The sequence below is a fragment of the Sphaerodactylus townsendi genome, linkage group LG03 (assembly GCF_021028975.2).
Source record: "Sphaerodactylus townsendi isolate TG3544 linkage group LG03, MPM_Stown_v2.3, whole genome shotgun sequence".
NCBI classification, from domain to species: domain Eukaryota; kingdom Metazoa; phylum Chordata; class Lepidosauria; order Squamata; family Sphaerodactylidae; genus Sphaerodactylus; species Sphaerodactylus townsendi.
In genome coordinates, this window is record NC_059427.1 from 159,521,561 (window position 1) to 159,535,546 (window position 13,986).

Sequence of the window (13,986 nt, forward strand, 5' to 3'; positions counted from 1 at the left end):
TGACCGTGGTCTGGTGGATCTTACTCTTAACGTTTCGCCTGCATCTGTAGCTGGCATCTTCAGAGGTGTATCACAGAGGGAAGCCTGTTAACACACTGTGTCCAGGACACATATAGCAATTCAGCCACAGATGCAGGCGAAATGTTAGGAACAAGATCCACCAGACCATGGCCACACAACCCGGAAAACCCACCACAACGTTGAAATTGCTACAAAATTTGTTTTCTAAAGAAAAGGCAGTCTACTCTAGATAGATACACATACACTTGGTACGACCAACAGCATATTAGATTACCAAGTTAAACTTCATAACATTTGAAACACTATATTTTAAATAATTTATTATTATCAAACATCAAGTGTTGCTAAACTGAATCATATGTGAATAATAAACATTTTCTTGAGAATATGTTGTCTCTACCTACAGTGTATGTATACTAATACTGTGTAGACTGTCCTACATAAAAAGTTCATGCTATATGTTATGGGAATCGAAGCTTGTCTTAAAAACCATTTAACTCATTCCAAAAGAAAAAAAAATTCAAAATTCCCCCAAATTTCCCAGTATTATCAAAAAATTGAAAAGGAGAACAAAAATGAAAAAAGTTTCTATGTGACACATTTTATTTATTTTTATTTACTATTTGACTTATAAGCCACCTCACCCCCGAAGGGCTCGAGGCAGCTCACAACATGGCTGTTATTCAGACAGCAATCATACAACATAGCCTTTAACCTATTACCAGTTTAAAATTCAGCATTTAAATTTAACATTTAAAATTTAAGCAGCAGTTTCATAAAATCGGCGCCCGTTCCGAAGGCCAGAAAGAAAGGGAGGGAGCGGGAGGGCCTGTGGTGGTATCAGAAAATCATACACAGATGATGATTGGGCAAGAGGAATGGTCTGCAACCTGTGGCTCTCCAGATGTTCATGGACTACAATTCCCATCAGCCTCTGGCCATGCTGGCAGGGGCTGATGGGAATTATAGTCCATGAACATCTGGAGAGCCACAGGTTGAAGACCCCTGGGCAAGAGGAATGGTCTTTTGTCTTTGTAAAGAGTACTGAAGATGTTTGATGAGGCCTACTAAGATTGGAGTGAAGTGGATGTTGTAAGGCATGAGGCTTGAAACAACTCCTTGTATTCCCCCCCACCCCACCATATCCCTGAAACCTTGGGTGCTCAGATAAGACTGTGGAACATGAATCGCGGCATTGAAATATCTCCTTTTTCCTTTTGAAGTCACCTCCCCTGAACAGAGAGTATGATCAGAGCGATCCGCTGAAATACTGTGGGCTCGATCCTTTTAATAAGCCGGGTTCAAAAACAGGAGACGCGTCTCGGAGGGGCGTCCGATCGTCCCGTGACCAGTGTGAGCGTTCTCTTTCCAGGACCTACAAGCCCAGGACCGAGCCCATCGCATCGGGCAGCAGAACGAAGTGCGGGTGTTGCGCCTCTGCACCGTCAACAGCGTGGAAGAGAAGATCCTGGCCGCGGCCAAGTACAAGCTGAACGTGGATCAGAAGGTTATCCAGGCGGGCATGTTTGACCAGAAATCCTCCAGTCACGAGAGAAGAGCCTTCCTCCAGGCTATCTTGGAGCACGAGGAGCAGGATGAGGTGAGAGGCGGCGGAGGTCTCGCTTTCAGCACCAGCGCGTGACAGACGAGCGCGTTGCTGAATATCCTGCTGCAGGTGGCCCTGAGGCCGAGGACTGTGGGCTGGAAGGCACTGGCCGTCCTAGGGAGTGCTTTTGAGTGTCAGTGAAAGGTGCTGGTTCGGAGGCCCTGGAGACTGAAGCCCTCTATCTATCCACAGACCAGACACAGCACAGGCAGCGGCAGTGGCAGCACAAGCTTTTCCCATGCTGCCTCAACCCTGTGCCTCAACTCCGACTCGGAGGAGCCACCTTTAAAGGTGAGAGGGGTCCTTCAGTCGCTGTGTCCGTCCAGGCCGTAGTCTCTCTGTTTACGACGGTCAGCTTGTATGGTTGAAATTATTTAGGACAGCCCAGAGTAGCTTGGAATTGTTAGAAGTTACTGCAGAGTGGAGATGTTCCCATTGAGTGATGACATGTCCCGTTTGGTTCTTCCTAATTAACTGGCGAAAGTTGTTCCTACAATTTATTAGTAGGACGAGGAGATCCTGGTCTCCTGAAGCCCTAAAGTTTCGATATAAGGAGTGAATTTGACTGTTGTGCTCCGTGCACTCTCTGTCAAACCAAGATGTTCGCTTTCTGTTTTTGCTGGGTTTCCCCACAGTAGAAAGACCAGCCACAATTTGTTTAAGAGGATCTTCAAACCTGATAATAGTCTCCTGGGGGGAATCTGCAGTGAGGATAGAGGATTTAAGGCTGGCTAAGCTAGGGGAAATGGGTAAGTTTTGAGTGGCTAAGGCCAGCTTGGGTGTCCAAACTAGTCTGGGGGGGCGGTTCATTAGGTGGTGAGGAAGCTGCATTTCCGGCCTCTTGGTGTAATAAAACAAGTCTAAGGGGAAGATGGTCACCCAGTAGAAGATCTCCAATCTGGAAGGATGAAACGGATGATCTCAACTTCGGGGAGGTAAGGAGAGAAGAGCTTGTATGGTAAATTTATTCTGCTGAGTTGAGGCCTGTCCACTAACTCGAGAATGGACTGAGACCACCTGACTTGTTTTCACACGGGTCCCCAAGACGGTCCCAAGATGGCAACCTGCCTTCCGTGAATCACCTCGGATTGTGTCACACTGATGTGTATAAGACTGTAGACCAGGGGTGGGCAATTATTTTTTCCATGGGGCTGCATAAGAAACAGAAAATATTGTGGAGGGCCGGGCCTATTGCAAAGGCAGGGAATGAGAGCTTTTGAGAAAGCCCTGCAGAAAAACCCGACAGCCAAGGCAACCCGAGCTTCTGTGGGGGGGCTTTCAAAAAAAACTCGCTCCCCAGCTCTAGGCTGGGGGGGAGCCAGTCAGGGTCATCCGGCGGACCAGATGTGGCCCGCGGGCCATATAATGCCCAGGTCTGCTGTAGACAAACAAAAAGCTAAATGAGGGAATTTTGAAATCTTTCAGGAAGAAGATGAAGTTCCCGATGATGAAACGGTGAACCAGATGATCGCCCGGCATGAGGAGGAGTTTGATCTTTTTATGGTGAGGCTGCCTGGCTCTCCGACTGCTTTTCCAACTGACCAGTTTTCTTCTCCCTTATTCAGTCTAATATTAAGGGGCATTACAGAAAGGGGTAGTGTGACTGTGGGGCCCCTTCCACCCTTGCAGAATAACGCGCTTTCAGTCCACTTTCAATCTGAAGCTGGATTTTACTGTGCAGAAGAGCAAAATCCACTTTCAAACCATTGTGAAAGTGGATTGAATATGCATTATCCTGCCTGTGCGGAAGGGGCCTGGGTGTCAGAGGGAGAGGGAGACTCCTGCCTGTCAAAAAGTGGAAATGGTGGGGGGAAGGGAGCAAGCACGCACACACCAAAGAGTCAGCTGGTCACTTTCCTGCTTGCTTTTACTAGTAAGATTGTTGTGGTTATTTTGCTAGCTTCGTACTATTGGGCAAAGAATCCCCCACCTCCCCGAGAACGAAGCGAGCGCCTCTATGGAAACTCTGTGGGTTCCTTTGTACAATTAACCTTGTGCTGTAGTGTTCTGGGGTGTTTAAGGGAGGTGTGGGGGAGGGGGGGGGTTGGTAGCCTGGTCCTGTTGAGCTGATAAAGCGTCTTGCCCATGTGAAAAGTTCTGGGGATAAACCAGAAGAGCAGAAAGTTCTGTTTAATTTACCAGCAGGCTTTTGGCCCTCACTTATTTATAATATCAAAGTTTACTGTCTAGTTCAAAAGTCCAGGGAAGATAACAGACTGCCGCTGTGAGCCTGTAAGCCATAGGTGTCAAACTTGCGGCTCTCCAGATGTTATGGACTACATTTCCCATCATCCCCTGCCAGCATGATGCTGGCAGGGGATGCTGGGAAATGTAGTCCATAACATCTGGAGGGCCGCAAGTTTGACACCTGTGCTGTAAGCTATACGCCAGGGGTCTGCAACCTGTGGCTCTCCAGATGTTCATGGACTACAATTCCCATGGTCAATTGGCCATGCTGGCAGGGGCTGATGGAAATTGTAGTCCATGAACATCTGGAGAGCCGCAGGTTGCAGACCCCTGCTATAGGCAGTGCCTCGGCAGTGCTGCCTGCCTGGTTTCCAAATATCTTTCTCCTATGCCTTACTCTGGAATTTCCTTTCTTCTGTCCAAAAGTTATCACCAGTGACATGTTCATCTGTATCACCTGATTCACTTGGAAGTTAAGCTTATTTATTTCAGAGGGAAATGATTTCAGCCCCGGTCCTGTGGGCCACTGTCTTGGAAGCCTCGTTTCATGTGCAGAGTTCATTGTTCGTGCCATTATTCTTTGAAGATGCGTAGTAGGTTATTGCAGCAGCCTCAAGATCTCCTCCCGCCGCAGACTTTGTAACTCACAAGTCCATCAGTTTCAAACTCCCTTTTGTTGTCTCATTGTGACCCAGCTTTGGTTACTCACACTCTGGTGACGTGTCCGTATTCCTTAATGCTGACATGCAATGGCAGAAAGCTTTGATATTTTAACAAAGGCAGAGACTTCAGGCCCTGCGAACCCTGTGGAGGGTCCAGGATATAACATTGCTTGAAGCCTCCATCCCATGCTCTTCTCTTAGCAGATCAGGTGCTCGGGAGCAACAGCCGCAGAAGGCCATTGCTTTCACATCCTGCATGTGAGCTCCCAAAGGCACCTGGTGGGCCACTGCGAGTAGCAGAGTGCTGGACTAGACGGACTCTGGTCTGATCCAGCAAGGCTTGTTCTTATGTTCTTACAGCGCATGGATCTGGATCGCAGGCGAGAGGAAGCCCGCAATCCAAAGCGGAAACCCCGCCTGATGGAGGAGGATGAGTTGCCCTCTTGGATCATTAAAGACGATGCCGAAGTGGAGAGGCTCACGTGCGAGGAGGAAGAAGAGAAAATGTTTGGGCGGGGTTCTCGACACCGAAAAGAGGTGGACTATAGTGACTCGTTGACTGAGAAGCAGTGGCTCAAGGTATACATGGTACAGCATCGTTCTCCAATGATTTTCTAAAATTTTATTTCTGTCTGTGTCTTGTGTCGTCTGTGTGTCTGAATGTGAGAAAAAAAAATACCCAATATCAGAAGCTTTGATGGTCAGCTGAGATTGGTCTAGGGAGCATCCAGTCTGGCTGGACAGTATAGGGCAGTTCTATTAAACTGCTACCCTAGATCAGCGTTTTCTACATTCAAAAAATGTACGTTCCTAAAGTGGACATCCATTCCTCCATTCCAAACTTCTGTTGGGTATTAGCAATTGCAACAGTATTGTTCTACATTACTAAATTTAAGTTCAGTTGATCTCCTTGACAGATATATCCTGCCACAGGAGGTGGTGATGGCCACTTACCTGGATAGCTTTAAAAGGGGCTTGGACAGATTTATGGAGGAGAATTTTGATCTATGGCTACCAATCTTGATCCTCCTGGATCTGAGATCGCAAATGCCTTAGCAGACCAAGTGTTTGGGAGCAGCAGCAGCAGAAGGCCATTGCTTTCACATCCTGCATGTGAGATCCCAAAGGCACCTGGTGGGCCACTACGAGTAGCAGAGTGCTGGTCTAGATGGACTCTGGTCCGATCCAGCAGGCTTGTTCTTATGTTCTTATATCAAAAATTTTCAGAGGCAGAAAACTTCTCGTTGTGCAGTGGAGTATATTCACTACTTTTCTGACCCAACAAACATTTTGACCTGCTTGTTGCTGGGCAGGGTGCTGGACAATGGGATCTCTTTCCCTGTGACCAGCTGAAGACTCATCTGAGGAGGGCAGGGCTGATCTTGAGTTAGAGAACTCCACCCTTCCTCATGAGAGCCAGCGTGGTGTAGTGGTTAAGAGCAGGCGTACTCTAGAGAACTGGGTTTAATTCCCCACTCTGCTGCTTGAGCTGTGGAGGCTTATCTGGGGAACCAGATTAGCCTGTGCACTCCCAACACATGCCAGCTGGGTGACCTTGGGCTAGTCATAGTTCTTCAGAGCTCTCTCAGCCCCACCCACCTCACAGGGTGTTTGTTGTGAGGGGCGGGGGGTGGGAGGGAAAGGAGATTGTCAGCCCATTTGAGTCTCCTTACAGGAGAGAAAGGGGGGCTATAAATCCAAACTCCTACTCTTCTTCTATTCAATCCATCATTTCTGTTCTGCGGTACAGTATTGCGAAGAATTGGTTTGTTGTGGCTTTTGCCCTTCCTCTTTAGCAGCAGCAGCAGCCAGGGTGCTTATCTGGCTCTGTTTGGTTGGAGGAAAGAAGGTAATGACTCGAGCCCGAGAACTCAGCTGCCGAGGAAGGCCATGACCACTTGTCGATCTTCTGGGGATTTTGCTGAAGACTGAGAACGGAGGCTGAGAGCTGGATGATCCTGCCACGAATCAGAGCTCCTCCACTCCCGTCCGGTTCCTCAAGGACACCCCTGTCATCCTCAGAGCTGGGCAAAAGGAGTCCATGCCACTCAGAGCAGCAGTTGTCCCTGCTGCTGTGCTCATCCATCGACTTGCTGCCTGTTCGAGGGGAAGCTTCTGAGCCGAAGGACAAAGGATCAGAACCAGCGGTCAAGTCCGGAACCCTCTGGGGTCTGTAGCTGCTGCGACCGAGGTTGCTCCTGCTTCCATTTCTACCATTAGTGATGTTCTTCTTGCCTTAAAGGACATCGTGGTTGCCTTAAAGGATGTCTTCTTGCCTGAAAGGATGTCATAGTTACCCAAACATGCCATCGCTTCCTTCCGGAATACTTTTGTGCTAGGCTCGTGGCGGTATGTGTAGTTCGGTACAGTCACGACCGACTTATGGTGTTCAAGGCAAGAGTCATTCAGAGGTGGTCTTGCCCTTGCCTGCCCCTACGTAACAACTCTGGTTTTGCTCGGTTGTCTCCCATCCAAGTACTAACCAGGATCGGCCCTGCTTCGCTTTTTTCAATCAAAGATTGGGGCACACCTGGGCCAACCACACTGGAGCACCAACCTGATACTCTGTCAATAGTCCCTGTTGGTCCAGAACCTATAGCAAGGCCTCCAGCAGAGCTTCAACCCTCCTCTTTAGACCTGGACCTCGGTAATAGGGAGCCCTGTCAAATAATGTCCCAGGTGTTGAAAAATACTCCGTCTGGAAGAGCAAGGTAGGAAATTGTCTTTGCCAGTTTGTTCCATTTCTGAAGCTCACATCAGGTCAGCAGGCCAGAGACACGTCAGACTTCCTGAGGGAACTACTCTTTTCCCTGGTTTTGAAGAAGACTGGAGACTGTTTCTTTCGCCAGGATCCTTCGGGATGCTTTGCTGTCCATCTTCAAAGAAGCCGCTGATCTCCACACGCCTCAAAACGCATTGATCCGTCTGTTGCTTCCTGGAACCCATCAGAGAGGGGTGATGTTATCAGAGCTGTCACTTGAGATGTTGGGAAGAAGACGCCTCTGTGCTAGGAGGACCGTTGGCCTGACTCCAGGCAGTGCCGCACCTTCTTACAACAGTGCCAGCCGCGTAGAGACATGTGCAGCAGACTTCCTCACCACTTGGCCTCCAGTCCCAAATAGCAGTGCCTGTGTTTCTCAAAGGGGGGCTGTAAGCCTGTGCTTTGCATGTCCAAAATCTCGATTTCAATCTCTGGTATCTCCAGTGAAAGAATAGCAAGTGACCCACGTGCTGGAACACACCTCTGAGGCTTTGGAAAGCCTTGCCGTTCAGAATAGCCGGTGCTAAACTACAGGAAGCGTTGATCGGACTTTTTATAAGAGAGCTGCTTCCATTTTACAATGCATGATGGATGACTTCCCCTTCGCTTGCCCCAGTTTTACACTAGTCTTTGTAAACTTTCCGTGGAAGCACTGAGGGGGGGAAATGTTGGTGTTTCTGCAATCACTGAGCTTTCGCTTCCCTTTCCTCCCCCCTGATGAAGCCACAGCAAAATCCCAGTTTCCACTTTACTCAAAGTGCTGAAACAGCACTCTTGGTGTAAGGAGTGTGAAGGATGGGGAATATCCCCAAGTAGCAGAGTTGCACAACACACTGGAACGCAGTAGGAAATCAGACGCACACAGACAGCTTCACAGAAGCGGTCCTACTTTTATTGTTCACAATGTTGTTCTCACAGACAAAATGCTCCGCCAGGCAGTGCGGAGACTGAAGTCACACAGAGGCAAATACAGTTCAGTCTTATCTACATTTCTCTGTCCAATCATATTGCAGCTTCAATTAAGCCCAGAATGAGTCTGAGTCATCTGACAACTGTCAGCTAGATTTTGCCAATAGGACACCAGTTTGACAGTGCTCTGACAAGGAGCCCATGGGCAATGTAGTCTTCTGAGACTCCTCCATCCAGTGAATGCATTGGACTCCTGAACCCTGGAAGACTACAGTTCTGAGGACGTCCTGGCACATAGCGTGCTGCCGTTGCAACGTTTGGATGGGGTGTAAGATCTGGAGCACCTGCCACTGCTGTTGCCCTTCCGCTACATTGGGACGTGGGAAGGAATTGAGTGGATCCGGGGGCTGGGCAGCCCAGGCCTAATTCTGAAAGAGCCTGGTTTTTCATCCTCTCTTGGAGTGCGTGTTTGCTTTTCACCCACCTCACTATTATTTATTATTATTATTATTATTATTTATTGGATTTAATATACCGCCCTATCCCCGAAGGGCTCAGCCCACAAAGCTCTGCACGCCAGCCCACAAAGCCCTGCATGCCACACGTGGTGGTTGTGGTGGCATCTCTGGAGGTTATGAGGCTCGGTACTGGTCTGCTGAGCTCACAGCTATTCAGTGTGTATGTCACCCGCATTTCCTAAGCTCCCTTGGGCATCATGACCTACATGGGCAAAACTTTTACATCAGCCCAGCAGCTGTCTAGGCACAAACTTGGATTCGGGACACCAGCCTTGGTAGGGTTTCTTAATCATCACTTAGAATGTTGCTCGCTCATTCATCCTTTTACCCCCTTAAAGGTAATACCTTTTTCTACAAGGGGAAATGTCCTTTCCTCATTCTGCTCTAATCTTAAAGAAAAGGTGGACTGGTTGTGGTAGGCTTTCCGGGATGTGTGGCCGAGTTCTGGTAGATCTTGTTCCTGACATTTCGCCTGCATCAGTGGCTGGCACCTTCAGAGGTGTGTCACAAAGAGAAGTGTGTAACACACTTCTGGCTGGCATCTTCAGAGGTGTATCACGATGTTCTACTGGAACCTCAACACTGACAGGCCCATTATAAAAAGCCCTCTCTCCATTTTTATGTGTTATGTCTTTAATTATTTTATTTTGTAAACAAGCCCTGGGTACCTTTGAGAGAAAGGCAGTAAAGAGATGCTACAAATAGCTCTGTCTCCGCATCTTTGTAGATCATATGCAGGTGCTTCACAGCGCTCTGACATACAATCTTTGTCCTACCAGCCTCCTCCTGGTCTGTCCCCTTAGAACACTGGCTATCAAACAGGCATAATGCCCCACACTGCAAAAATCACAAACTGTATCCAAACAAATTGTCCATATATCTAGGGTGTTGTGGGTTTTCCAGGTTGTATGGTTGTGTTACAGTAGCTTTTTCTCCTGACATCTAGAAGATTCCAGCCACAGATGCAGGTGAAACATCAGGAGAAAATGCTACTGGAACACAGCCATACAACTCGGAAAACCCACACCACCCTAGTGATTCCGGCTGTGAAAGCCTTTGACAATACACAGTCCATATGTCCATTATCAATACCTATTCAAAGAAAACTTCAGTATCACAAATCAATATTCCATGTATAACATACATATAAATAAACACAAGCTTTTAAATAACGTGTCTGTTCATTATTTGGTATCCGGGTTATCGCTTGTTTCGAGGCTCCTTCAGAAGAAGCCCTGATTTCCTCAAGTATAATCTCCTAGACTTTCAATGGGATTGTGCTATGTTGCTGTCAGGATTTGTTCTGCCCCCTTTGTATGCACCGGTATGTGTGTGTGTGTGCGCATGCTTAAATATATACACCCACTCACACATATCTATATCTATGTGATACTGAACAAACTAGGCACGATCACAATGTCCTGCAGACAGTGCACCTTTTGTGTTGTCGAAGGCTTTCACGGCCAGACTCAACTGGTTGTTGTGGGTTTTCCGGGCTGCGTGGCCGTGGTCTGGTAGATCTCGTTCCTAGCGTTTCGTGGTTCCTAGCGTGGCCGTGGTCTGGTAGATCTCGTTCCTAGTGTTTCACCTGCATCTGTGGCTGGCATCTTCAGAGGTGTATCACAGAGAGAAGGGTGTTACGCCTCTGAAGACGCCAGCCAGAAGTGTCTGTGGATTTGTCTTGAATGTCAGACGTCTGTGGTCTCGCACTCCAGTGGCTGGACCACTCCTCAGCAGCACTTTGGTGCTCCTGTGAGTTTCCCTTCTATTTGTTCGATGGGCAGTACTCCAGAAACTGGTGTGTCTGCTGGCAATTGTACTAGCGTGCTCAATTCAGACAGTCCCAGAAGTTCAGCTTCTTTTGAAGACTTCCTGAGCCCGGGAGTCTTTGACATGGGCTTTGTGCTTGAGGATAAGGAGGGAAGCGTGGGGACGGGTTCGGTCACCTCGGGTTCGGTCACCTCGATTTCGGGTTCGGTCACCTCGTGAACCAGTGGTGGTTTATTCCCAACAGTGAACCTCACTCTTGTCAGCTTGTCAGTCTGTAACTTCCATTAGGAATCAGCATTCTCTGGCAGAGGCTTTAGAAAGCCTCGCTGCTACCTACAGTCCCCAGGACTGCTTCTGAGCGCTTCAAGGCCTCCCTTGGATTCGCTGGAGACGAGCAGCTGGCTGCGTTTCACCCGCGGGACCACTGAAGCAGCTTAATTTCAGAGTCCACCTGAGTTCAAACGGAGGGCGAGTCAGCTGCCAGAGACCTTCATGGAGAGCGTCTGTAGGCACCAGGCTGGGATCACAGTCCCACCGCCGGAGCGCTGTCTGTTGAGTCAGAAGACGGGTACCGTTCTGAATTTCCTGGTGTTGGGTGCTTTCCAGTACTGAGGCCTCTGATGACCTTCGTTGGCATCGGTGGCTGCAGTCAGTCTGCCAAGAGCTCAAATCCAGTCTCATCAAAAGATAAATTGGTTTTATTTGTTCCCTCCAGTTGTGTACAGATGTAATTCAATCTGGAAAGCCTTTAATGGATGAATTTTGGAACAAATTAGACTTGTCAGCCGCCTTTTTTGTACCCCAAAGAAGATGCAGAGCAGCAAACTCACTGTCATAATGCTCTACAGCTTTCAGAAGGGGCCATCTTTCCTCATTAAAGTGAACATACAGGGGTGTTTTTTTATATAAAGGATGGTAGTTATTTGCGTGTCCATCTTACCCCACTCTCAGTCACCCTGGAGAGAAGGGACAGGGCAGTCGGTGGGATGTCTGAAATGCTTTGACCATCAGAACATGATGCACAGAAGCAGGAATGGAAAATGCTGCAAAATATCTGGCCACAGTTGATGTAGAGATTTAATGCCAGCAGTCAGAAATCAAAGGAAAATATATGACTTGGGGTGCCTAAAACTCTAAAATTGTGATTTCCAGCCCTTCAAAAGAGTTGGTGGTTGTGAGTTGGATGTGCATTTTCAGCTTGCACACACAGACCCCTGGGGTTTATTTTAGTGCACCGGGGCAGCACTCCCAGAGCCTCCCTAATCATTCTCATATCAGACCCCCTTTCTCTGCTGCCCCTTTGCCCTTCCTGTGTTGATGTCACTATATGTATAAGCTGTTTGCAGGGATAAGCAGAGAGGTCCCTGCTCCTAAAGGGCACGGTATAGAGAGACAATGAACAGGATTAATCAATTGTGTGCTCCAGCATGTCGGCAGGCACTCCCACACTTTCTGGTTGGCTAATGATGTCGGAATTTTAACTTTGAATTCCTTTGAGGTGCTGTGTGGTTTCCGGGCTGTATGGCCATGTTCTAGCAACATTCTCTCCTGACGTTTCGCCTGCATCTGTGGCTGGCATCTTCAGAGGATCTGATAGTAGGAAAGGAAAGCAAGTGGAGTATATATACCTGTGAGTAACAATGAAGATAGCAAGGTCAATAGGTGAGGGCATCTGAATAGAAGTAGCCTGGCAAGTGAGTAACAATGAAGTGTGTAGCATGTGAGTAACAATGAAGATAGCAAGGTCAGTAGGTGAGGGCATCTGAATAGGAGTAACCTGGCCTTTGTTCCCTTTGATTGTATATCGTCCATAGTCATCCTGTGTTTGTGTGGAGCTGATTAGTCACTGTCTTGACTTTAGTGTTTTTCAACACTGGCAACCAAGTTCTGCTCATTTTCGTGGTTCCTTCCTTTCTGTTGAACACGACCATACAGCCTAGAAACCACTCAGCGCCTCAGTGATTCCGGCCGTGAAAGCCTTCAACAAGCCTTTGGATCCCTTTGTTCCTCAGGCTGAGTCCGTGCCTCTAGGCACGGACGATTAACTTAACAAGGAAAATTGGGTAGTTTTACTTGTGAGTTTTCCTACTTCTGTTAACACATGGTCTGTAGTCCACTCACCTCTGTTCCTCGTCTGTTGTTTAATCTGAACCGTTAATGTTTACAGTTAGTGGCCACAGATCCCTTTGCAGCTTTGGAAGAATTGGCTGCTGAGCTGGCAGGAAGGGGCACCCGTACACCCGGCTCCTCTGCAGAGTCCCTGCCTGCTGGCCCTGTTTAACCCAAGAAGAAAGCTCTTAGGTAAGAGAACCAGCTTTCCTTCCCCACCCGAAGAGCCGCAACCTTCCGTGTTCCATAACTGCTCAAACTGGGAAATAACGGCCTCGGGGACCACATCTTCTAGCAGCAGGTTGCGTGGGCTTGTGTGAGTGTCTGTGGTACGTATCCCGCAGTGCAGTCGCTTCATGCTTGTTGTTCATTTTACCTGGCTGACCGAGCTGCTCCTGTCTGTAGGCTATCGAGGAGGGGACCCTGGAGGAGATTGAGGAGGAGGTGCGCCAGAAGAAGTCCTCCCGCAAGCGCAAGCGCGACGTGGACGTCGGCTCCTCCACCCCCACCACCAGCACTCGCAGCCGAGACAAAGACGACGATAACAAGAAGCAGAAGAAGCGCGGCAGGCCTCCCGCCGAGAAGCTCTCCCCAAACCCTCCGAACCTCACCAAGAAAATGAAGAAGATTGTGGATGCGGTGATTAAATATAAAGACAGGTAATGAAACCAGAGCTTAATGTATTGTCGAAAGCTTTCACGACCAGAATCACTAGGGCAGGGGTCTGCAACCTGCCGCTCTCCAGATGTTCGTGAACTACAGTTCCCATCAGCCCCACCGAGGCTGATGGGATTTGTAGTCCAGGAACATCTGGAGAGCCGCAGGTTGCAGACCCCTGCCCTAGGGTGTTGGGGGTTTTCCGTGTTGTATGGCCCTGTTCCAGTACCATTTTTTCCTGACATTTAGCCTGCATCTGTGGCTGGCGTCTTCAGAGGATCTTCAGTAGAAAAAGCTACTGGAACACGGCCATACAACACTGAAAAACCACAGCACCCTGGTAAACCAGAGCTCCTCTTCTGCTCTGTCGTGTCACAGATGTTTGGGGCGATCCATCAAAGCTGTGCTTTGCCAGCTGCTCAGTTACAAGAGTTGGCCAGTTCTTCGTCCAACTGAAAAGGGACTTCAGTTCCTTGAATCAGCTTATCCCCCCAACAGAGCCGATGTGGTGTGGTGGTTAAGAGCAGGTGCACTCTAGTCTGGAGAACTGGGTTTGATTCCCCACACTTCAACTTGAGCTTTGGAAGCTTATCTGGTGCACTAGATTACCTTGTGTACTCCAGCCCATGCCAGCTGGGTGTCCTTGGGCAAGTCACAGTTCTTCGGAGCTCTCTCAGCCCCACCCACCTCACAGGGTGTTTGTTGTGAGAGGGGAAGGGCAAGGAGATTGTAAGCCCCTTTGAGTCTCCTACAGGAGAGAAGGGGGGGATATAAATCCAAACTCTT

At 48.6% G+C, this 13,986-nt stretch overlaps 1 protein-coding gene across 7 annotated transcripts in view; it reads left to right on the forward strand.

The window, feature by feature from the left end:
* Positions 1 to 13,986, forward strand: part of SMARCA4 (SWI/SNF related, matrix associated, actin dependent regulator of chromatin, subfamily a, member 4) — a 116,208-nt gene that overhangs the window by 90,165 nt on the left and 12,057 nt on the right. For 2 of the 7 annotated variants that reach the window (XM_048491836.1, XM_048491837.1), the window contains exons 27-31: positions 1,394 to 1,621; positions 1,820 to 1,918; positions 3,053 to 3,130; positions 4,837 to 5,064; positions 12,949 to 13,202. In XM_048491836.1, the coding sequence (XP_048347793.1) occupies positions 1,394 to 1,621; positions 1,820 to 1,918; positions 3,053 to 3,130; positions 4,837 to 5,064; positions 12,949 to 13,202 (887 nt within the window). The remainder of the gene's footprint in view (positions 1 to 1,393; positions 1,622 to 1,819; positions 1,919 to 3,052; positions 3,131 to 4,836; positions 5,065 to 12,948; positions 13,203 to 13,986) is intronic. The other 5 variants (XM_048491841.1, XM_048491843.1, XM_048491839.1 and 2 more) reach the window with 3 other exon arrangements.